Source organism: Paramisgurnus dabryanus, chromosome 21 (genome assembly GCF_030506205.2).
Source record: "Paramisgurnus dabryanus chromosome 21, PD_genome_1.1, whole genome shotgun sequence".
Taxonomy (NCBI): Eukaryota; Metazoa; Chordata; class Actinopteri; order Cypriniformes; family Cobitidae; genus Paramisgurnus; species Paramisgurnus dabryanus.
The window spans coordinates 1,959,249-1,984,975 of NC_133357.1; the positions used below are offsets into that span (position 1 = coordinate 1,959,249).

The 25,727-nt window shown below is 38.9% G+C and overlaps 1 protein-coding gene across 2 annotated transcripts in view; it reads left to right on the top strand.

Moving 5' to 3' along the window:
* Positions 1-25,727, top strand: part of plxna1a (plexin A1a) — a 265,890-nt gene that overhangs the window by 193,408 nt on the left and 46,755 nt on the right. For both annotated transcript variants that reach the window (XM_065285365.1, XM_065285366.1), the window contains exons 11-17: positions 643-739; positions 3,562-3,752; positions 11,179-11,330; positions 11,549-11,669; positions 12,150-12,286; positions 14,996-15,163; positions 24,684-24,777. In XM_065285365.1, coding sequence (XP_065141437.1) covers positions 643-739; positions 3,562-3,752; positions 11,179-11,330; positions 11,549-11,669; positions 12,150-12,286; positions 14,996-15,163; positions 24,684-24,777 — 960 coding nt within the window. The remainder of the gene's footprint in view (positions 1-642; positions 740-3,561; positions 3,753-11,178; positions 11,331-11,548; positions 11,670-12,149; positions 12,287-14,995; positions 15,164-24,683; positions 24,778-25,727) is intronic.

Consider the following 25,727-nt stretch of genomic DNA (forward strand, 5'->3'; position numbering starts at 1 on the left):
CCATCCCTGTCCCACTTCTTCTGCTCTCTTTTCATTCAGAAACGGTCAGATGCGCTCAGATAAATCGTATTTTTTTATGTGCTGGTAGTTTTTCTTACAATCCTGATATCTGTAAGCAGGTGTTTGTGAATTAGTGGGGTTGTAGTGAAGAGGCTGCAGTCGGGGTGGAGTGTTTCTAACTCCCTCCGTATTGATCTGACAGTCTCACAACTGCGTGATGAGAATCCAGACATGTCTGTTTCTCTCCATCCGTCTCACTCCGTCGCCTGTCTCTTTATATCTGGCTCCCTCTCTTTCTCTCTCAAGGATACACACTTAAATGGCAAGATTTACATGAGACGAGATAAGCCAGCATGTGTCATTCTGAGCTGGAGTTGGAACACCGCAATACTGTTTCTCAGAAAGATCTTCATCCCAATGGACCCCGTTCACATGTCAGGATCAGCGTTGTGAATCACTGACGTGTTGCACGGCAATATGGTCACGTTGAGTTGGCGTAATATTTGTTTTAAATGTTTGTGTAGCAGATTTTTGAATAGGTACACAATGATGGGAACCTCCATTTAGGACCTCCAAATGTGTGTCCAAAGGTGTGATGTCATCAAAATGAGGTCATTTTTTTTCTCTTTTGTCTCTTTGTAGTATGACTATGAAGGAAATGACATCAGCGACCTTCCTGTGGATCTCTCCGTTGTGTGGAATGGAGATTTTGTCATCGACAATCCATACAATATCAAAGGTAAATCTCTCTCTCTGTCTCTCTCTCTCTAACTCACTCGCCCAATAAGATTTTCCCTGTCAAGCCATTTTCTATCCCTTCGCTCGGTGTTGTTTCCACATCCCAGTGTTTGTGAAGAAGAATTAGGGCTGTTTTATGCTCGGCTGCATGTCTTTCCATGCCTCAGTGCTCTTAGTATCTGGATCTGTCTGTGTTACTGCAACAAAACAATGTAAAAAAAAACACATTTCAGTCCTTCGCAAATCACACAGAATTTAAGTGTGTGATTTATTGCCATCCTTAGTCTTTAATGAGTCTTAATTAAAGCCCCAATACCACTCGTGTAGGCGTTTTTCACTTCCATTTGTATTTAATTTTCCTACTTCAGGGGCCATTTATGAAAATATGTGCACACTGAAGAGACTCAAAATTATTTAGACATTAGAAGAGCAAGTTTGACTACAGTATGCAAAGACAAATTCCTATGAAAGCAGCTAATTATTATTCTTAAGATATCCCATCTGTTATCTTTATCCACCTACCTTTATCCCTTTGTTGGTCTCCCTGCATGCTTAGAAGGCCATAAAAATGGGTAACCTTGTATGTCCCATATTGCCATTTATGACCCAGACAGTTTTATCTACCTGCATGGATTGTACCCCCACAAACTTCTTACTGGATGCTCATATAGTCATTAAAACAAGTCTGATGGATACACAGAGGCAATACTGAATGTCCCAGGAAGCATTTCATTATATTGGCATAGTCATTTTTACCCACCGACCTGAAGGGTGAACATAATTTCACCAAGTAGGATGTGATCCTGGGTCAACACCATTGTTGGTCCTGGATCAAAAAAATTTTAACCAGTCAGATTGCAGGATAAGAAATTAAAGGATTAGTCCATTTTCTTAAAAAAAATCCAGATAATTTACTCACCACCATGTCATCTAAAATGTTGATGTCTTTCTTTGTTCAATCGAGAAAGAATGTTTTTTTTTAGCAAAACATTCCAGGAATTTTCTTATTTCAATGGACTTTAATGGACCCCAACACGTAACAGTTTTAATGCGTTTCAACAGAGTTTCAAAGGACTCTAAACGATCCCAAACGAGGCATAGGGGTCTTATCTAGCGAAACGATTTTCATTTTTGACAAGAAATATAAAAATATGCACTTTTAACCCACAACTTCTGGTCTATGTCTGGTCCTGTGATGCCCCAGCGCGATCTCACGTAATTGCGTAATGCAGTGGAAAGGTCACGTGTTACATATACTGTATGAAACGCACATTTGCAGACAATTTTAAACTATAAACACAAAGACATTAATTAGTATCATTCGACATACAACAACGACGGAGCGGTCCTCTTTCTCCACACTTGTAAACACTGGGGCGTAGTTTCGCATTCCTCATCCGTGACCTCTTGACGTGATGATGTATTACGTGAGGTCATGCTGGCGCGTTACAGGACCAGACAAGAAATTTAAAAGTGCATATTTTTTATTTTTCTATTTAAAAATGACAAGCGTTTTGCAAGAGAAGACGTTTATGCCTCGTTTGAGATCGTTTAGAGTCCGTTGAAACTGCAATTTTAAACTGCATTAAAACTGTTACGTGTTGGGGTCCATTAAAGTCCATTAAATGAGAAAAATCCTGGAATGTTTTCCTCAAAAAACATAATTTCTTCTTGACTGAACAAAGAAAGACATTAATATTTTGGATGACATGGTGGTGAGTAAATTATCTGGATTTTTTTAAGAAAATGGTCTTATCCTTTAAAAAAATTCAGATTAAAATTTTTTTTATTTTAGGATTGGGTTATGGGGCTTCTTAAACTCTTATTTTATGCAAATTTGAGGGTTAGGGTTTGAGTTATGGGTAAGTTGGGGTATCAGTACTGAGAGAATTTAGTTTTTTCAATGTAAATCTCAACTGAAATTTTGTTGGTGTCTCGGACGTCTTTTTCGAAACCATGTGTGAAGCAATGAACTGACTGGACAGCATTGGTTTTGGTCAGATCTCTCTAATTCTGTCATTTTTCTATCCATATATCACTCTTTCTTTCTCACCCTTTATATTTCAGCACCCCTCTTTTATAGCATAATAAATGTATCTGTCTTCCTCACATTGGCTGAGCTTTACCCTGCTGTAAAGTGGAAATGATAATGTAATTAAATCATTCATTTGCTTATGTTTAATTAGCGCAGAGCTACTTTTAAGCTTAGCCGTGGCTAATCAGATTAGCATGAGGCTGAGACGGATGGATGCACCGTTTCCTTTGATGTCCGACGGCAGGCAGTGGAACGCTCAGCCTCCGTCCCCTCCAGCTCCAGAAGCCCATGACAAAAATCTGCCATCTTTAACTTTACACTGAAAATATTCTTAGCTGTAGATGAGGTGACACCTGTTTGGATGATGTGGCCTTTAATCTCCTTTAACAGTCACAGTTCAAGAGAACTTTGAAATGAAAAATCATTTACTCATCCTCATGTTGTTCTAAACCTGTATAAATTTCTTTTTTCTGATGAACAAAAAAGAAGATATTTTGAGAAATGATGGTAAACACACAGCAGATAGTGACCATTGACTTCCATAGTAGGAATAAAATATTTTGGAAGTATTGTGATAAATGATGAAGAAAATATTTTGATAAATGATGGTAAGCACACAGTTGACGGTACCCATTAAATTCCATCATATTTTTTTAATCCTACTATGGAAGTCTATGGTCTGGTGTGAACCCTGCATTAGACAGCAGGGATTAACTGTGTTGTGGTTGGGTGTTTTACTTTTGCCCCTATTTCTTCCTAAATGTTTCTCTCTCTTTCTCTTTCGCCAGCTCACCTGTATAAGTGTTACGCCATGCGGGACAGCTGTGGGATGTGTTTGAAAGCGGATCCTCGGTTCGACTGTGGCTGGTGCGTCCAGGAAAAGAAGTGTTCACTGAGACAGGAGTGTGCTCCTCCTGAAAGCATTTGGATGCATCCCAGTGCAGGAAACAGCCGATGTGCACATCCTAAAATCACCAAGGTAGGGCAAACATATTTCTATGTACTCGCACCCCATTTTTGTGTTTTTAGTTAAGACCCTCATAATCACAAGATTTAAAAACGATTTTATTATATGAGCTGTTAATGCAGAGCCTTTATTTTGAAGAATGCCTTCATGTGACTAATGAAAGTAAACTGTCCGCCGGTTTACTTAAAGGATAGTGCCAATTCCCTCTTTTAATGCCTGCTATAAGTCTCATCATGTGTCCATTCAGAGTAGCTTAGCTCCTTGTTTGCTTCCCTTATGCAAACAATCCCAGTGCCCTACTATAACTCTACAACATTAACACTCTTAATCTAAAACAATAGACCTATATCGCTTCTTGCTGCGTTTTCGGCACAGACATTGCCAGACAAATCTATCGCTGTGCTTTTAGTGGCATGTAGCAATGGATTGATGCTAATATACTACTATGTGCCAGCGCTGCCAGCTAGTATTCAGAGAGACAGCGGTCTTTCTCAGTCAGATTAGCCTCTGATTCTGGGTAATTGCCAGTGGCACAGTTGCTAATCCGTTAGCTCATGGCTGTCTCTCCATACTTAGACTAAATGAAGAGAGAGACAGAAAAGAAAAAGGTCACATGCTTGTTTTTGGTTTCTTAACTGTGAATCTGTTGACCTGGCTCACTTTAAATCGTTCTGCAAAATCCAACATTTATGCATTTGGCAGATACGTCTCCAAAGCAACTTACAATGCATTCATTCTATACATTAATTGTATATCATTTGGCAGACGCTTTGATCCAAAGTGACAAAGAGTGCATTTAATCTGTACATTTCTTTTATCAGTACAGTATGGATTGAAACCATTACCTTTGGATTGCAAGCATAATGCTTAACAAATGGATCTACAGTGATAAGTCACAATATTACTGCTGTTTGTGATGGCTATATTCATCTAGTTATCCAACAACTTTAAAAACTGTTTGAATAAATTGATAAAATATGTACTCCAGCTGTGACTGGGATGGCACCCTTTCAAAAGATACACTTTTTGGTGTAGGAATATATATTAGATTAACCCTCATAATTTCTACACAATAATATTAACATTTATTAAGAACTAGATTTTAGTAAAATTATGATAAATACACAATTAATTCATGAAAAAAATGAACTGTTTGGGAACAGTAAGTCGTATTATATATTTTCTTGTATTATTTAACCATTTTATTGTCACGGCACAAAGCATTCAAAACATTCAAATAAAATGAACTTAAATTTATTTGCACATGTTGTAAGGAATACCCACAATCCTTTGCGCCTGAATATTTAGATTTTTTTTAAAGCTTTTTTACAGAATAGGAACTGAGAAGAACTTTAACTACTTAAATATTTGGTAATAAAATGTATAAAGGTTTAAGCTCTTATATTATTGATGTTGTTTTGTTGTAAATTATATTTTGTGAAGTCACCGTTCACCGTTTCCTTACATGAACATTTTATTGCATTTCTCTCCACAGTGCTGACAATGAATGTCAAGTTTTGTGTGCGTTTCTGTGGAGAATCATGTTTATTCAATGACTGACTTATAGTCAGTCATCAATTTTGTGGTTATAATGCCATTTATAACTCTAAAAGTAAATACAACTATGTATTTACTGTTTGTTATTTTCTTTAAAAATCTACCATACAACAGTAAATAAGATTTATTTTAATATTTTTTGGACAGCAATGCTTCAATATAAAAAACTTCTAAAATAAAAATAATTAAATAACTATCACTTAATTATTTAACATATGTTTTCATGCATAATTATGTAGATTTTATTTGATTTTAGTAGGTAAGTTGTACTTTAAAAAGCAGTAAATTTAACTTAAAAAATGTTTGTGCAAATTGTTACGAGGATTTTTTAAAGTAAGTTTTACAAATTGTTTTTTTTTTCAGTGTACACATTTAAACCTAAAGAGTTCATATTGGTAGCTCATATGTACATAATGGTACCAATGAGAGCTTAATAGTACCTCAAAGGTACATATTATTACCAAATAAATACATATCTGTACCAAATGGTACATATTAGGACCTTTTTAAAGGTACATATTTTGACAATTTTTTTCGAACAGTTTTTTTCATTATTCTTTTTTATTAATATTTGTGTTGGCGACTCTTTAAAGGTGTAATTAAGAGATACCAGATCTCAGAAAGCCTGTGCTCTCGGTGTTATCATGTTAAAACAGTTTCTGAGAAGTTGCATTTCCAGATTTATCCCCTTTAGAGACCCGGCTGTTAAAACTGCCGAAATAGTGCTTGTGAAAGCAATATTCAGCTGAATTCACAATTGCATGCACTGTATTTAACAATAAATGTAGAGCCAGTTACCATCTGACTTCAAAACGCCTGCTATCTACTATATAAAATCTCACTTTTATGAGGACTATGATGATTTTGAGTTTTAAGTGTTTCAAGCATGTCATTGAAAAAATGCAACATTTTAAACCATACATTAATGCATGACATCACTTCTTGTGTGTGGGTTAGCATGTCACGTTTTAAATAGGTCCTAGTATTGGTGTATTGGTGGGATGTCACTGGTGAGCTGGTGCTGACCCTTTTTTTACATTGTACAGAGCATTAATAGGCATATTAATGCTACTAATGTAAGCCTGTATTACAAATTTTAGCGACAACAGTTTTGCGCAGTTTCTTCTTTCTCTTGTTCTTCCTTTGTTCACGTCAGAGCGGTGTGACTTAGTATATTAACTGGTGGATAAGCTTCTAATTTCATTTGGAATGGAGTCCTTAACTGGGATTTTCTCTCATTCTTTCTCTTCAGAGAGACCCCCGGGTCTGAGTGGTAATTGAATTTGTTTAATGTCGGTCTCATTGTGGGCTGTTTTGTGTTTCAGACGAAACGGTCTGATCTCTATTCCAGCCAGTGAGGTCTACAATACCTTTAGAAAGCCGTCCATCAGAATCCCTATTCATTTGAACATGCCGCTTTTGTCTTTTATGTCCAAAGAGACTTAGTTTTAGTAAGATTTCTGGGCCAGCTCAGCCGTCAAAGTCATGTGACTTATTGCTGTGGATTCACAAGGACACTGATTGGCTTATACATTTATTCGATGATACAGAACCCTTTAGGGCAGTGGTCTCCAACAGGGTTCCCGCACAGAGTCTGTGAGTTGCCCCCCAAAGCACATTCTATGAATAGCCTCAATTGTAATATTTATTTAGTACTAATTTTTATTTTAGCTTGGCTTTTTTATGCATGTTAACATTTTAAACAATGATAAAAAATATCAACAAGTAAAACAAAATAAAATCAACAAGTAAAACAAAAAAGTTTTGAGTAGACTATGTCCCTGTCCCAACTTTCCGTAGGGTGTCCCACCTGTAATTTTTACGCTTTGAAGTGTGCTCATTGGCGTCCCCTTTGCACCCTTGATGCGGTCTTCGGCAAAGCCCGCACTGCAGTAGGCTTCGTGCACTTTACCAACCCAGAAGTCCTTGTAAAAGGCAATCAGACCAATCAGACAACGGAAGAGAGGAGTTCACACTGATGGGAAACTTCTCTTCCTATTCTGTCCCAAAATACGACTCCAATGCTCCCTCGTAGACTTGCGTCAAGGGTCCCTAAGGTCTGCACTACATGATGTCATCAAAGTGTGTACTCTGAGGAAGTCCATAAGTCCAGACTGTGCCATTTGGGACAGGGCCTATATAAAAAAGTAGCCTTCCAGATAGTTTTATCCGTTGTGGTAGCTCTTGCTCACAAAAAGGTTGGAGCCCCCTCTTTTAGAGTCTACTGGGGCGTACTCACCAAACTCTACTGACATTTGTGGCAACAAAGTACTAGTTGAATGTACAGTTAGACATCCACTATAATTTTCTCTATAGAATTTCCCCAAGGTTTTGTCCTGGGCCCCCACCCGTTTTGGTAGATGGGGCCTGCTCCAGGTTCCCATGGAGACCTTGTGGTCGTGAGATCAGGCGTAGAGAGTACCTGTAATTACCTCATGATGGCTCTAACGGGGCGCCGTCCCGCTGTTGCCCCTGCACATCATTCACCATATTTGTTTTGTCAAATAGATAGTTTTATCCATTGTGGTAGCGGGTGCTCACAAAAAGGTTGGAGCCCCCTCTTTTAGAGTCTACTGGGGCGTACTCACCAAACGCAAATTCAACAATTTACGTGAGTAGATTACATAAGAAGTCAATGCAAAGACATGAATATACACGAATTCGTGTAGGATAATGCGAATGACACAAATTGGATGCGAACATGCATATTTACCTCAAATGCGTCTTCAACGCAAGTTAAAAAATTCAACTTGAGCGAAGATATTCATATATTCCAACGTTAAATCCAGCAAGTAATATAGAGCGAGGAACATGATGTGAATATGATGTCCCGCCTCTTTACCCATTTTCGGATATCCGCAACTGATGCGCGATGATGTGCGGCCAAGATGGCAATGTCAAGCAACGCCTACTTTAAGCTTCAAAAACGATCTTCAGAAACTAATGGGTGACGTCATGGACACTGTTCAGACTTAAAAACATTTCAGACTTAAAAACATTTTATTTTGTTCAGCCCCCATTTAGCTAAAGCTCTACCACAAAACTGCAAAAAAATAGATAAATCCTTGAGGAAGCATGTTATGCAATTTGGGAAAACCTTTTACTCTCCAAAACGCTCCTCTTCACTTCACTAAATTGCTAAAAATTTTGACTTTTTCCAATTTGAAACAAACAAGACTACAGTACACCTAACCAGTGGCAACAGCGACAATGCTGAGCATTTAAAATCCTTTATCTGGGATTTTATTGCCGACACAGATCCACACACAAACACTTCATTATCTCACCTTTGTCAACAGTAAACAGCACTGATAAGCTTTGACATGAAATATGTAAAATATACATGTTGTTCTGATTCGGTTTGAATGCCGCTAGATGAAGTGAGACATGTGGAAAAGGGATAAATAGACTGAAATCTGATTGGCTGATTGTATTTGTATGTATACGAAGCAAATGAAAATGGTCATAAAGATCACATCCTATTGGGAGCCCAAAAAAAAAACCAAGTAGAGGCTCTTAAGTCTGTCTTTGATTAGATGCCACCAAGCTACATGTAAAACAACCCCATTGAAACCAATTACAGACCAGTTTTGCTCTTTGTTGTTTCCTTATTCTATATTCTTTATTGGCATCGCTTTGCAAAAAGCCAATTTTTGACTGTATGGTCTATATGAGGCTGTAAGATTGGCTCAGGGGAAGAGGGATTTGAAAACATATGCTACAAGCTAGCAATATTGAAGTGGAAAGTAAAAAAACGAAGAAAATACATCCCGGAATGCTATACACTTGGATACGGCAAAACTTTGATGTTTTTTATTCTTCAGTAGATTGGTTGGGGCTCTATGAATAGAAGGTTTGCAGGGTGAAATCCTGAGGGAAACTGCTGTACCCGTAAGCAAAGACACTTAACCTCAATTACATCAGGAAGCAAAGAGCTGTACGCTTATAGGGGGGTGTGCCAGACGGATCTGTGCCTGTTACATTCCTGATGAATAGTGCAAGAAAATGTTTCTACTGGCAAAGCACCTTATAACAGGAGATTCAGTGTGAAATGGATGTTTTAGTCTGAGATCCTCAGCTATTGTGTTGCCAAATGTCTTTTGATGGAAAGATTTTCCCAGCCTGCACTTACCCGCTTGCCAAATCTCTTTCTGTAGCGCTCGACATCCAAGCCAAGATAAAAACGCACCTTGCTAATGAGGATCAGGAAAAGAATGAGAGACAGACAGACAGACGGCAAGCAAACATAAACAACAGAGGACAAGGAACATCAGGAATCTTTTAAGCCCCAACACTGCACAGGTGGCTGGTGGGTGGATGGGTTCTGGAAAACGGTCGTCTTTAGACACCCCAATCCGCCTCCATTCTTCTCACCTTCCATCTTTTCCAAATTCTCCTACTTCTCTTACTTCATTGTTGTCCTCCCACCCATGGAGGGTGGGGACGGGTGCGCACACAAACAGTAATAATCTCACCGTTGGAAATCAGCAGGAGGATTCTTGCGTTCCAGTGCACTTTAATCGCAGTAATTGCATACATTTTTGAAATGTATCGTTACCCAGAGCTGATAATGAAAGGGAGATTTACTTAACTGTGTATAATTTAACAAGGTCCTTGGGGAGAACATGTCTGTATATTAGTGTTCCCCCTCTTGTGCGGAGAGATTTTATTTTTATCTGTCATTTCCCTCTAAGGCTGATTTAATTAGAAATGTATAAATTGTTTTTTTTACATAATAAAAGACATCTAATATAGGTTAATTTTAGAGTAATCCCAGAGCGACACTCTTACGTCCAAATTCTGTCATTTTCAGGTCAAGGCTCATTGGTTTACACGGTCTGTCAATAAAGCCTGCATTTGTTTTGCTGCTCCGGCTGTTTTATTGACAGTGCAGTTCAGTTTCTCATTCACTGCGTCTGAGCCACCACGAGCGTAATAAACTCTTCTGACATTTGTGGCAACAAAGTACTAGTTGAATGTACAGTTAGACATGCACTATAATTTTCTCTATAGAATTTCCCCAAGGCTTTGTCCTGGGCCCCCACCCGTTTTGGCAGATGGGGCCTGCTCCAGGTTCCCATGGAGACCTTGTGGTCGTGAGATCAGGCGTAGAGAGTACCTGTAATTACCTCATGATGGCTCTAACGGGGCACCGTCCCGCTGTCGCCCCTGCACATCATTCACCATATTTGTTTTGTCATGCCACACCTGTCCTTGTTACGGAGAATAATCCAGCTAAATAAATCACATTATCCTACTGCCTTGCACCACGTACCTCAGAAGCACGGATTCAGGAGCAAGGGTAATAAGTTTCAATTAGAGGCTGGATGAAGGGGGGGGGTGCGTACTGTATCTTACCAAGCCCAGCATTAGGGGCTTCTGCTCCCCTGTGCCGAGGAGTGATTTGTCTCCATTAAAATGCAAGACGTCTTGAGTTTGTGTGGAAACTGTAAGACCGGAGAGCTGTAGGGCTCAATGCCAAGACCTTTTTAATGACCAGAGGTATTAAGATCCATCTCACGTGATCCACATCTCACAAGCTGTCAGCTTATTGCTGTTTATACCTGTCGTGTAAATGTGTCTGCTGTGCCCACATCACTTGCTACATCATTTTCCTGTTTATATTACATGCTAAAAAGTACACCGCTCCCCCAAACAAACTTGAATTTTGAACTAAGCATAAACCTATTGTTTCAAGCAGCATTGTCAGATATTTTAGCTGGATGCTTAACACCATTCGCACCTGTCTCTGGCAGTGTTTGGTTGTGATTGGATCATCCGAGACAGTTGCAAATGGTGCCTTTTTGTTTTTACACCTTGAAAAGTGAATCTCGCCAATATATCCAGACAAGCTAAAGCCTTCCTTTCCCTTGTTTCGCAGCTGTTGCCAGAGACCGGTCCACGTCAGGGTGGTACCAGGCTAACCATCACGGGGGAGAACCTGGGCCTGCAATTCCGAGACATTCAGACAGGTGTTCGACTGGGAAAAGTTCCTTGTATTCCTATAGAAGAGGAATACGTTAGCGCGGAAAGGTGATCTCTACAGATCTCTTACTGTACTCAACCCACATACCATATCCTTTCTACTTGAATAATGACTCACAAAGAGATTAATTATAGTAATAATATTTACAGAAGCTCTATCAAGTAAACGTATCTATTAAACGCCCTCCCCCATGCGGTTTGAAATAGCTAAGCGGTGATGTTAATCACAAACCTAGAGAGGATTCTCACATCTCTGTTTTCCGCAGGATCGTGTGTCTGCTGAATGACGCCACAGGGTATCGCGTACAGGAAGCCCAGTTGGAGGTTTGCGTTCGAGACTGTTTGGCTGACTACAGGGCTCTCTCACCCAGGGCATTTACTTTTGTGGTAAGCATCTTTGAGTCTGGGGACATTTAAAGGGATAGTTCCCCGAAGAATGAAACATTGTCTACATTTCTTTGTTCTGCTGAACACAAATGAAGATATTTTGAAAAATGTTAATAACCAAACCGATCTGGGGCACCATTGCCTTTCATAGTATTATTTTCTCCTACTATGGAAGTCAATGGTGCCCCAGATCTGCTCGGTTACAATCATTCTTTAAAATATATATTTATTTGGGTTTAGCAGAACAAAGAAATGTATACAGGAAGGTGGAACTTGAAGTGAATAAAGTGAACTTTGAATTTTGGGTGTACTATCCCTTTAAATCTACAAATTCATACTACATGTTTCTGTCTTTTTGATCAGCTAAGTTTAAATTGAATGCAAATCATTCCAAAATGGCTTTTTGAGAGAAGTACTGGTCTCATACTTAAGAGCCTAATACTGTTAATGATAAAAATATTTTGTGATTTTCTTCCTCAGACACCATACTTTACACGTGTCCAGCCCGCTCAAGGACCACTCTCAGGAGGAACCACAGTCACTATTGAAGGGAACCATCTTAACGCTGGCAGTTCTGTTGCGGTCAACATTGGTCGTCACCCTTGTCACTTTAAAAAGTGAGTGATACTGTGCCTGTTTTTCATCTTTACCTTGCCTTAAGAGCTGTGGTGCAATGGTTCATTCACATTTTTCGGATACCTTGGTGCCCGTGAGTGTTCCAGGTTTGAGTCCAATCTGTGACTTAATGGGACAGTTCCCCCAAAAATGAAAGTCTGTTACGTTTTACTCATTCTCAATTTGTTACAAACTTGTATAATTTCTTATTAAATTTTAAAAATTTTTGCTGAACACAAAGAAAGACATTTGTAATGAAGCAGGAAACAAAAGCACCGTTGACTTCCATATAAGAAAAAATACAAGCTTTGCTCAAAATATCTTAATTTGTGCTCATCAGAACAAATACATTAATAAAGGTTTGTAAAAATATGAGGGTGATTAAATAATGACAGATTTTTAAATTTTTTACCGAACTATCACTTTAATAAAATTGCAAAGGCCTTAATATTAGTTTAGCTTTCTTACTGTTTGTCTTTCTGTCTTTTTATCCCTCCGCCTGGCATCCTATCATATTAACTGTTTGTTTCCATTCATCAAATAGTTTCTGTTTGATTGTTTTATATTTTCCTTGGCCACGTGCCGGACCATTTGATGGTTAGCCCGTTGGCTGTTTTGGTGTAACATTTGCCAACAGACAGCTTGTTAATACACTCTCCTCTTTCTTTATCTCTTTCTCCTTTTTATTCTGCCAAGTCGTCTCCCTTTCTCTTTATCTGCGTCGTTGCAAAAAGCCGCCTCTCACCTTAGTCCACCCGTCATTACGTCAGTCAAAATAGCCAGGCACGTATTTTTTGCATGTATCTACACCGTAAAGACAAGAACATCATCCGCATTACAACACCGGTGGATCGTAGGCTTTCGCAGTGCACGAGAGTCTATCTGTAGCACCAGACTGCTCTGCATTGCAGCTGAGAATAAAAACATTGTCTCGGTGCCAATTCTCAGGCAGGAGGGAAAGAAAGAACGAGGATTACCGTAGTTCTCGCTGACTGATACGCCAACCACACCTGCTCCCGGGTTCACATTAGAGAGAGACGGTCCACTTTTAGTGAACCTGGTGCATGGATGTGCTGCTGAGATTGGGGCGTGAGAGCATCACATATGAAAATACTGTCATTGTTTACTTACCTTCGTATTTTATTAGATTTTTTTGTGCAACATAAAAGGAGATATTTTGGAGGTATTGGAGGTCTTTTTTGTGTTTTTATAAATGGGACTGAGGCCTTAAAGCTTTAACTCATTCCCCGCTAGCCATTTTTTTGAAAAGTTGCCCGCCAGCATTTTTTGTGATTTTTACAAGTTTCACAAAATGTCTTCCAGGAAAATTTTCTTCTAAAAATATTAATTAACGTTAATGTATTGTGTGCACACGTGAAACTTTCGCTTTCACGTGCACACGCAAAACTAAACGCGATACTTTAACGTGCGCACACGAAACTAAACTATTTAATTTTTAGATTCACGTGCTTGCGATAGTTTCAAAACTAAACTTTAAAAAAATTCGCACATGAAGATTTCGCATGAACACACAAAAGTTTCACGTGAGCACATGAAACTAAAATTTTGATTTTTTTACTCCAATGTCACCTTAGTGGCTCGGTACAAACGTTCCATCCTAAAAAAATTTATTTTTATTTTAAAAAAAATGTATACCAAAAAGCTAAAACATAAAAATTCACCAGGAACACATTTTTTTTTATGCAAATGTTTTCTCATAATTGACAAGATAACTCATCAATGATGGGGAAAGAGTTAATGAAGCAAAATCACCATTGGCCTATGAGAGTAGAGATTCGTTTTGAACTGAATCATCCATTTTATTTAAAAAAATTTGATTCAAATGAACAATTCACGAATCAGACATTGGTTTCTCTCTTGGGAACGTGTTAATTTTGAAGGTTTTCTGGTGTTTTGCTTCATTTTGTAGGGTTTTAACATTTACCAAACATTTAAAATACATTGTAATTGTTTAAAAAGAACCAACCAACTAACCAACAATAAGACTCTTATGGGTTTGAAACCACATGAATGTTTATTTTTACTGTACTTTAGGTGAACTGTCCCTACATTCGGCTCTAATTTTCTTGTGTGTTTTGTGTCTTTTATTTATATATCCAGCGATTTCATATTCAAATGTATTCTACATGCCTGTAATCCGAATTACATTCGAATGCCGAATCTCGGAAAATATCCCAAAGCAATGATCACATTTAAACCTCTGCACCCATGAACGTCTTTATGTCTTTACCTTTGAACAAAATGAGTGTCTCATCCTCTTTCCGCTCCTCGCTTCCATCTTATTTTTTGTTTGTGACAACCACCTTGTCAAAATATGTGCAGTCTTCTGAGGATTTCTGGGGTGTGCATCTCGAAAAAGGGTTCCCATGGAAACAAGCTAAGGGGATGTGCATGGAGATTGCAGGCACGTCTCCAGGAAGGGAGGAAAGAGACGGAGATAGTGTGCATGTGTATGTGAGAGAGAGAAAGAGACACGACAGAAGACGACAGACTCGAAGTCTTTAAAACTGAATTGTGTCCCATATGGCTGTTAGCTCAAATCACAAAGCTTCATCAAACATACTTAACTCTTACAGAGTAAAGAATCACTGTCCTGATGAAATATGAATGCGATGACATGCTTCATAAGCACGCAGTCTGACTATAATAAGTATTAGAGTAAACACTTTCTCGTCCTTTCTTCCACGTAGGCGGACATCTAAGGAGATCGTGTGCGTGACGCCGGCTGGCCTGAACCCTGGAAGTATCCCGGTCATGGTAGACATCGATGCCGCCGAGCTGAGGAATCCAGAGGTGAAGTTTAACTACACAGAAGATCCGACCGTCCTGAAAATAGACCCGGACTGGAGCATCGCAAGGTAACGGCAAGCCTGTCAATCAAAACGTGCTGCGGCAGTCATCCGTCATCTCCCCATATTCCCACTAATTAAACATGAAATCGTTTCTAGAGGAAACATTCGCTCTTTGCTGAGGTAGACGTCAGGGTGACAAAGTGGTAATATAAATCAATACTGAACTATTTGTGTTACAGTTTGACTTGACACGTGAGCAGAACTCATAAAAAGGGTGAAAAATGAGATTCTTGAGTCACTTTCTCACACCGTCAGACGTGTACACCTGCGAGCAGATCGGCTGTCAGATGCTGTTTTTGCAGGTTTTCTGGAAAAGCTGCGATTTGCACTAAAGCACGTCTGGCCTGACGATGTCGGAGGTGAAAAAGAAACAACCAGTAAACAAACAGCATCGCTGGTGTTAGATGAGGCAGGCGGGACCGAGCACTTATCACCTGCAACACTACTGCTTCTCTGGGTTATAGAGTGAGGTCTCTCTCTCTCTCTCTCTCTCTCTCTCTCTCTCTCTCTCTCTCTCTCTCTCTCTCGCTCTCTCTCTCTCTCTCGCTCTCTCTCGCTCTCTCTCGCTCTCACTCTCACTCTCACTCTCACTCTCTCTCTCTCTCTCTTTCTTTCTCTCTTGTATCATTCCCTCTCTCTCTGGACTCACAACTGTTAAACTGTTAAAGCTAAGCCTTTGTGAGGCACTGTCTACTTTGTTCCTGTAGCTCAGTTGGTAGAGCTTTGCTTTAGAAACGCAGAGGTCATGGGTTCAACCCCAAAGATAAGATGTTGTAAAAATATCACCTTGAGGCTGAAGTAAGGTCCATTTTTTTAAACATACAGTGCACGTGAACCAGTTTGCGTCATCAGAAGAGTCACCGGCAAAACTTTGTAACCCAGCGTACATGTACACGTAGGTCTTGCATGTGTCCATAGGAGAATATAGTATGTAGCCCACAGTGGCGAACCGTGGGTACTTCAGCTGGGCCTTCAAAATATGCAATGAAGTGCAAATGCCTCTCCATCCATAATACTAGGCTATTCGTATTTCGTTAAATCATACAGTGAATGTGTAAAAATTCTGATCACGCAAAGTTGAATTACAGAATGGGCATTGTTTGCCTTTAAATGCAGTTTTAAAGTTTAAAATTATTTTAATCTAACTGATAAACACAAATACAGATTCTGCTGCTCTGTAATGACAGGGGCTCTGTAAATTTGCATTTAACAAGCTTAAATTATGTTCTTTAATTTGTTTTTTATTGTTTGGAAATATATATTTAGCTGTAGGATACCTTCTTAATCTTTTTCATAAGGGGAAATATAGCACCCTGCGTTCTCAGTGCACCTCCTTGTGGCTTATAACTGTTGTTATAAGATATCCAGGGCTCGCAAAATCGCTAGCCCGAGCCCCGAGGTCCCGGGGCTATTGCGAATTCTTGTCGGGCTACCAAAATGTATCTCCGCTCTGCCCATCGGGTATAGCGAGGTAAAAAATATTTGAATGTTTTCGCATTCTCTCAGATTTAGTTAGGAAATTATATTGTATGGAATTCGGCGTCGTCTGTCAGTCATTACTATCCTCACATAACAAGTGAAACTGTCAGGAAGTAAAAGTATAATTAAACCCATTCTTTTTCTCGTGTTCGCGTCATATGCTCAGGCTCCTCTGCACGCGCTTGTCCCAGCTGTGCTCTTCACGAGTACGCGCTTAAGTAATTTCGTTTTTACCTCAGCCCTATCAAAATAGCTACAACGTCAATCACGTTTTCCGCCATTTACCTCAACCACTCTCACCGCAGAGATTCGGGCCATTAGACTGTATTAATATTAACGGTCTATGATCTTCGTCTTTGGTGTTTTACGGCAGCTCGCATCCAGTTTGTTGCATGATTAGGACTTCATGAAGGCTTACAATGTATTGTTTTTTGCCCGCCCACTTGAAATCAAAACGTGATTGGTCGATTTGCCCATCACTCTCCACACCAAAACACATAGCTTGGCCTTCCCTGGGATTCATGAAGTCCTAACCAATGAATGAGCCAGATAACCGGGCCTTAATAGAGACAGACGATTCTGATTGGATTTGATGTTTTCATGACATGAACCTGACAGTAAACTTAACGTTAGAACATAGATGAGAGAAAATATATTACATGTATTGTATTAAATTGAATTAAATAGAAATTTAAAAATGTAAAAACATATTTTTATTGAATATTATTTATTTGTATTATTATAATAAAAAAATCTTTTTATTAATTTTTTTAGGCCTTCTCTGAAGGCGTAGAAGGCCCTGAAGTTTCCCCACTGGTAGCCCAAGAGATACATTGCATTTTGTCGCAAATAGTATGTGTTGAACACCTGTGGACACGTACGAGTCAAATAAACAATGCTTTACAATGACCGTGCCAAATGCATAACAATGTAAATGTAAACTGCATTTTTGTTTATTTTTAAAGGAAAACATCACCGTTTATTAATATTTTACTATGTTCTTACTTCAACTTAGACAAATTAATACATACCTATCTTTTTTCAATGCGTGCACTTAACCTCTATGCAGCCCATCGTGAATGTGTTAGCATTTAGCCTAGCCCCATTCATTCCTTAGGATCCAAACAGGGATGAATTTAGAAGCCACTTCCATGTTTTCCCTATTTAAAGACTGTTACATGAGAAGTTAATAAAACGTGGAGATTTTTTAAGCGGATGAAAAATGAGAACTATATTGTACAGGGGGGCAGGGTTTCAAATTTTATTGAAGCTTCCCCGGACGCCGCCATTGCTTAGCGCCAACCTGCTGTTAGCATCCCATTGACTCCCATTCATTTTGGCGTCACTTTGACAACGAATAACTTTACATCTGAGGCGTTTAAATACTCAATTTGTCCATTAATTATTTCTGAAGAAACACGAAAATGTATAAAAGGCTCCATTACCATGTATCTTACGTTATGGCCCAGTAGAAGCAGTTTTTGTATGGACTGGGAGAGAAGCTCACAGGCAATCTTTTTCTGACTATGAGGCAATCGGGTGGACGTGAAGGCATAAAGTCAAGGGAGATTATTAATCAGAATACTTACCAAAATTTGCTCCTGTTCATCAGGGTACCCGCGGAGTCTTAAAAGTCTTGAAAAAGTATTGAATTTCATTTTCCCATATTAAGGCCTTAAAAGGTATTGAATTTCACCTCAAAGTCTTGAATTTTTCACAAAGGTCTTAATTTTCAAATGATCAATAGATTTATATGCTATTAATTCAGACACAAAACTTGCGTGCACAAAAACCACGCACGAGCGACAGATACGAGCGGAGAACACTATCCATGTTTGGAAAAGCATCTTAGCGAGCGCGCAGAACACTATCCACGCGCGGGAAAGCATTCTTGCGTGTTCACAGAACACTATTCGCGCGCAGAAAAACGTCCTCCCGGGAGCGCACCTCTGTTAAAAGCGCACAAACACAGTCACACGAGCAAAGTAAAAAGTTAAGTAAAAAAGCTGGGATGATAAAGTAAAGGCTGGGATGAGTGCTCGCTCGACTCTCTCTATGCGCTTGCAGCTGCACAACACGCACTTCCTCGATCAAGTTGACTTTGGGACTGTGGGGCGGGACAATGACCGGTGTCCTCGCACCTGTAATCGGTTGTTTGATTTAATCAGTGACACACACAATCTTCTGTTCCACAATCCGTCTCTAGTAAATTTAGGTAGAGAAGACACGTTTTAATATGATCATTATGTTGGAGAAGGTCATTTATATGTTAAACAATAGTCTTGTGTGATCCATGCAATAATAAGCTGCAACAATAATGCAAATTTGAAAGCTATTATATATTTTGTTTACTGTTTAATTAGATATCAACTTGCAATACATACTATAGGCTACATATTTACATTGTCACACTAAGTTAGCATTAGAAAACTTTCGTATGGTCCTGTATAAAGATTAACAGAAATATATCTATATATGAGCTTGTGTCCAGTTTTTTGTTTGGTGCATTAAACAGATCTCTTGTCTTTTTAGGGTCAAAATAGAATTACATTTTAATTTGTTGTTTTGTTTGAAGGGTTTTTGTTTCATTTGCCATAATATGGTTAATTTTGTTTGTCAGTATTGTTCTGGTTCAGATTATTACTGATGAGTGTTATTATATGTTGTTATTATCCTAACTATATTAAACAGCAAAAAAATTTATACCTTAAAATTGGTGTTATTGTTTGGCTTATTTCATGGATCAAACAAGGCTATTGTTTTAACATAAATTACCTTATCCGACATAATGGTCATATTAAAACGTGGCGGGCTGCACAAGATAAAGAGGAGGGCCGCATGTGGCCCCTGGCCCTCCAGTTGCCCATCCCTGATATAGGGATTTTCAAATTTTCAATAAGTGTACATTTAAATCTATTTGATTGTTGGTTTTGATTGTTGGGTAAAGATAAGGGTTAGGCCGTTTGGGCCTTGGACTCAGCCTTTCAGAAGCATGTTGTCATGAATGTTCAAACACTTTTAAATAGTAATTATTTGACGTATATTACGTTATTTAAAATTATTTATTCTACCCGACTGGATGCGATGTAGGTATTAAATTTCATTTGAAGTGGTATTAAAAAGGTCTTAAAAAGCCTTGAATTTAGGTTTGACAATCCTGGGGGTACCCTGTTCATGCTTGCCGTCTCTGCAAGATTCGGTGGGTGATTCAGATTTCTCATGGCACGGCCATTAGAAGACTTACAATTGTCAGACAGGTTGCTCACGTGACATCTACGTCATTAAGCTCAGTTTGATTCTGCGCAATACGCTCGAGCACTTAGTTTGCTTAGTTTGATGATGTTACTGCATGCCGAGGTCGAAGTGCTGCAAAGTAAAGCCTAATTTATAGTCGTGCGTTAGCTCTATGCCGTAGGTTATCCGTAATCTGTGCGTAGCCTGACTGGCATCTCGCAAAATTTTTAACCCACGCCAGTTCTACGTTGGTCCACCAGTAGCCCTCCTGTCAGTTAAAAAAAAACTGCGTCATAGGTATTTCCACTTGCAACGGTGACAAAACAAAGATGGGCAACAGAAGTCGCTGTTGATTTACTTCCATCATTGCTGGTCTTGTTAAATCACACACAACAAGTTGCTGTTTCTTCTTTATTTGTGGGTTAACTTGCCAAGCTGCTTCTTCATTGATGGTCGCGTTGCTACTGTGGTTACATGCGTGGATACTGCCTACCAGTGGTCTGCGCATGTGTTTGCATGTCAACGCAAAAGTATAAATGAAAACCAATGCGGAACCTACACCGTCACGTCTACGCCGTATGGCCTATGCACAGCTATAAAGAGCCCTTAAGTGCTCTTCAACCATAAAATATATTTTTGCATTTATCGCCACGTTTTATTTTGTGCCACCATACTTACTTGTGTAACTACTCATGTAAGAGTCTTTAAATAGGGAAAACAGGAAGTGTTTGGTGGCTTCAAAATTCATCCCTTCTAAGGAATGAATGGGGCTAGGCTAAATGCTAACACAGTCACAACGCACGGTACAAAGATTAAGTGTACGCATTGAACAAAGATAGGTATGCATTAATTCGTCTAAGTTGAGGTAAGAACAGAGTAAAATATTGAAAAACGGTGGTGTTGAACGCATATTGAAAGCAAAATACTGTAAAGCGACAACATAACAATCGATCCGAAAATAACCTTTTCTTGTCCACTGCATCCTTTTGTCTGAGTATAGTTTGTTTTTACGTTTACGTGAATAATCCCTCAAAAGTGCAGTTTACATTTACATTTTTATGCATTTGGCAGACACTTTTATCAAAGTGGCTTACAGTATATCAACATGTGTGTTTTGGGGGATCGAATCAATGACCTTTGCACTGACCACTGTTTAGCTAAAGGAACAGTTGGTTAGGAAACAATGTTTATAGGATAGTTCACCCAAAAATCATTTACCCACTCTCATGTAGGGTCGGGCATCGTTTCAAATTTATCGATTCTGATTCCTAATGATTCTTGGTTTCAGGGCCGGCGTAAAGGGGGGGCATTCGCGGGCAGTGCCCCCCCAAACAGGTTGCTGTGCCCCCTACAAAGTTTTTTATTAATTTAATATATATCAAGAATAATTAAAATAAATTAAACATTGAATGTTTCATGACTTGTAATGTAATCAAATGAGGAAAATATAGTTGATATATGTTTTCTTTAATTAAAATAGACCAGTTTCTCTGATTTGATGTATTGCCGCGTTTCCCCCCCCCCCCCGTCTTACGTCTTAAGCATATTTGTGACTTGATACTAGCAACGTGTTTTTTCGCGGCATTTTATGGATCGTGTAAAATATGGATATTAGAACATTTAGAACGAACCAGCACCGCCTGCTTCATCTGACTTCATGCAAACACAGACTGGCTCAAACTCAGAGATTAGAGGTCGAGGTGGAATTTCAAATCTAATGTTCGTACACGCCGTCTTCAGCTATTTTAACGGTAAGTTAGCGTTGTTTTAAATTACGTAAGCTTAAATGTGAAGTGTGGCTATAGACCGTTAACAGCATTACGACGTGATTATGGTAAAGCGGCTTTTTTAAAGCTAGGACGCGGTGTGCGCTGCGCTATGAAACCCATTCATTTCAATGGCTTGCGCCGCGCAAGGGCGGTTTGTTGTTGCGTCGAGCAAAGCGCGAGCTCAGCTTGCGCTCACGCCGCGGTCGAAGTTCAATAGTTTTGCGCATAGTTTATGGTCTTATGCACTTTATACGGGAAATGAGCTGACAGTCTGTACCAGTTGTATGAGTGTGTGCTTTCACTGTATTTGTTGTTTTAATGTCTTGTTTTGCAAGTTATTGTTGCTATTGCGTGCCCCCCCCCGTTGGAAGCCGAGTGACCCCCTGTTAGTTATGGTCTGGCTCCGGCTCTGCTTGGTTTCCATTCCAAAGAGGTGAAACGCAATCAAATTCAAGCCTTTATAGATCGAAAATACTGAACACAAAAGTTTTTTAGGAGCTACAAAACTTTTAAACAAACATGGCTTGGCTTGCTCAAAATTATTTTAAAATAAATTTCCCTTGTAACAAAACACCTACCTAAATGATGGCGACTCAACAACAGATAATGCATGAAGCCCTTTCACTATAAATGCTGTGATCGATCTGTCACACTCCTCAGTTATTTCCTGTGCTTACCATCATTTATCAAATCATCTTATTTTGTGTCCAACTGAAAAAGAAACTCATACAGGTTTAAAACAAAATGAGGATGAGTAAATGAGTGAACTATCCCTTTAACATTTGTTAACAACCTTGTGTACCTCGGGTCTCTTCACAACTTCATCACATCACCAAAATGTGTGATGGTGTTTGTGTTGCTGACCCACAATCAGACATGTGCACTTTTTAGATTTCGGCTTTGAACGGGGGTTATTATTTCCCAGCAGTGTCAGCCACGCTACCTTTCCCCACTCCATCTGGATCTGAAAAACAAGTGCACACACTCCCGCACGGATCAAAGCAATATCGGAAATGACTGCGTCTGTGCAGAAGATGCCCTCAGCTTAAACAGACATAACTGGAACCAGAAAGTTGCGGCCCTAAAGCCTGTTAGCGCGCGCTGAGTGAAGCTGTATTGATTCGAGCTGAAAATGCCCTTCAGGGCCACGGCACAGCAGGCGTCACAGAAGCAAACAGGGGGAGACGTCGCTGCTGTTACGGTTCGAGAGTCTTAACTCGTAGACCGGCTATGTCAACAAGCTTGTGAACACAAGTGGGTTTTCCGAAGACTTCGGTACGGAAACCTTAAGCAAATTATGATCTTTAACCGATTCAGGGTTTAGATAAGGTTAGAAGAAGAACTCGACAACATCAAAGAGACTGTGATATAAAAAGTAGTTTAAAGATGTACATAATGTATAAGCATTAAATGTATTTATGTTGTTTTTTCTTTTCAGCTAAACTGAATTATTACAGTGTCACAGTTTAGGAAATATAACGGCATGCATTTTTCATCTATTGACATGTTTATAGCCGCCTACCTGAATAGTAACACATCGGTTTAATTGCACAGATGCTTGAAGAAAACTAGATCAGCTTTTTCCAAACTTTTAACAGTGATGTACACATTTTTATGTGTTTTTGTAGCTCAATTGCTAAAGCGTTATGTTAACGGTGCTATTATGAGGTAAGTTTTACGGTGGGCAGTGCATTGTGGGATTGGGTGAAGCATGGTCATAAGATATAAGCTGGGATGTTGTGAAGGGCACACATGCCCACAGGACACAAATGTGTGTTTATGGTTTTAAAATAGCCAGTAGTCTTAAAGAGATAGTTCGGCACATTTTTTGGACTTGAAGGTCGTGGACCCTGTAACTTCACATTTAATTAACTGAAAGATATAAAACGTTTTCTAAAGTATCCGAAAATGTGTTTGTCTGAAAAACGATGCACATATGCAACTCGGACAGCTTCATGGGAGTAAACCATGGGTTTAATATCATTTTTGGCCGAACTATCCCTTTAAATTATATTGAAGATGAAATGATTTAACATCTATTGTGCTCCTTTCATGAGCAGTCATGGGTTCGAACTAGGGATGTACCGATACTGGTATTGGCCTCGATACCACATTTTCTAAAGTGCTCGTACTCGTTAAAAGTCCCCCGATACCAGGGATCAATACCACGGGCTGAGAAATGTCTATGTTTGAGCGGCGTGTAAGGGGTTAATGCCTCTTGTGTTGTCCAAAGAGGCAGAGTTTACAACAAACTGATAAACTAGTCCCTTGTTTTTCGTTAAATTATATGACTAAAGCTGTTACCTGTAAATTTAAATCATGTTTTTTATTAAGTACTCCGTATCGGCAAGTACTGAAATGCAAGTTCTCGTACTCGTATTCCAAAAAAGTGGTATCGGTGCATCCCTAGTTCGAACCAAGGGTGCACACCTTTTTATAAAAATGTATAGCCGTGCTTTTGGATAAAAGCATCTGCTAAATAAATGTAGATGCAAATGTATTGTAAAGTATAAAATAATTCAATATTTAAACAAGGCTTCAATTTGCAACCATGGAGGTCTGGCCCAAACCACTGACCCTAAAACTGCCCTAAGTTGTAGGCATGTTGTGTTTGTGATTTGTATGATAGTGATGTTCTAGTATTTTTTTATAATTTAGTTATTAAATGTATCATTTTTAACATCTGTAAGATATGTAAACCTTTAAGAGTACACTAGCATATGGATGAGGAACGTACTTGCAAAACTTCATTTAACTGCAGCACCCATAGTAATACAATCCGCTATCTTTTCTGTACTTAATATGTATAGGTGAAACATATTTAAATGCATGGCTGTTCATAAAAATCTCTTGTGTCCCATCATTGAAGGGTTGATGGGATTCATTACCTCTGCTCACTTTTCCTTCTCTCTGAAATGAAAAGCTTGATGGACTGATATTTCCTCGGATTTAATGCAAAAGCGTGGATCTGGACTTTATTGAGTGTTATTGAGTAAAAGCTGTCACCAGTTCAGATGATGATGACTTTCTGTTTTTCTTTTTAGCGGTGGCACACTGTTGACGATCAGCGGCACAAATCTGGCCACCATTAAAGAGCCCAAGATCCGCGCCAAGTACGGCTCGGCCGAATCCTTCCACGTGAGTGTTTTTCCTCACCCTTTCATGACATTTCTTTCTTCCACACCACTGGTCTCTGGATGTTGTTTTCTTCTTGTAACTATTGCTTTTTTCAGTCAAAGGTTCTTTGTCTTTTTGCTGTAGAGGTCAGACCTCCCTCCTTCGCTTTCTCAGGTTTCCTCAGAGGAAACCATCTGAATGTCCATCTTTCAAACACTCCTCTACCACTTTTGTTGTACATTAAAAAGACTTTGTGAAAGAGACAGAAAATCTGAACCACATTTCTTATCTCTGGAAAGGTCACAGATCTCTCTCAAGCTTTGTTTTATAACTTAGTGAAGTGCCTCTGTGTATAGTAAGCAGATATCTTGTAGAGCAAAAACTTTTTTGTCAGCCGAACCCCCTTTACCTAAATTATTTACTTGAAGTACCCCCTGAGATTTTAGGTACATTTTTAAATAATTTTAAAGCACATTTACATATTAGTTTTTTATCAAATTTAGTTTTTAATCAGTGGTTAAACAAATAAAATATATATTTTGTAAGTGGAAAAAGTGTTTTATTTAGATTTTTTTAATTTTAAAATCATTTATTTGCATCTTCTGATTTAATTGTAAGTAATTAATTAAATGTTTTTTATCAACTCATGAACCTCAGTTTGGGAAACCCTGTGGTGAAGCAACATTTTTACTAGTGCTGCACAATTAATCGCATCGCAATCGCAATCGCGATGTCAGCCTGTGCAATTATATGACAGCAAAATGTTGCAATTATATTAAATAAATAAATGCGTGGACTAGTTAACACAAACCTTTTATGATGATTTTCCTTGCTGTTTAAAAAAAGAAAGAAAAACTAACAAAAAAAGGCAGTGCACGTGTGGCATGCACGTGTGTGGTGTGCGTCGTCACTTATACCAGAGCGAAGATGGATGCAGAGGAGGTTGACAGTGATCTGGTAGCTAAAAAAAA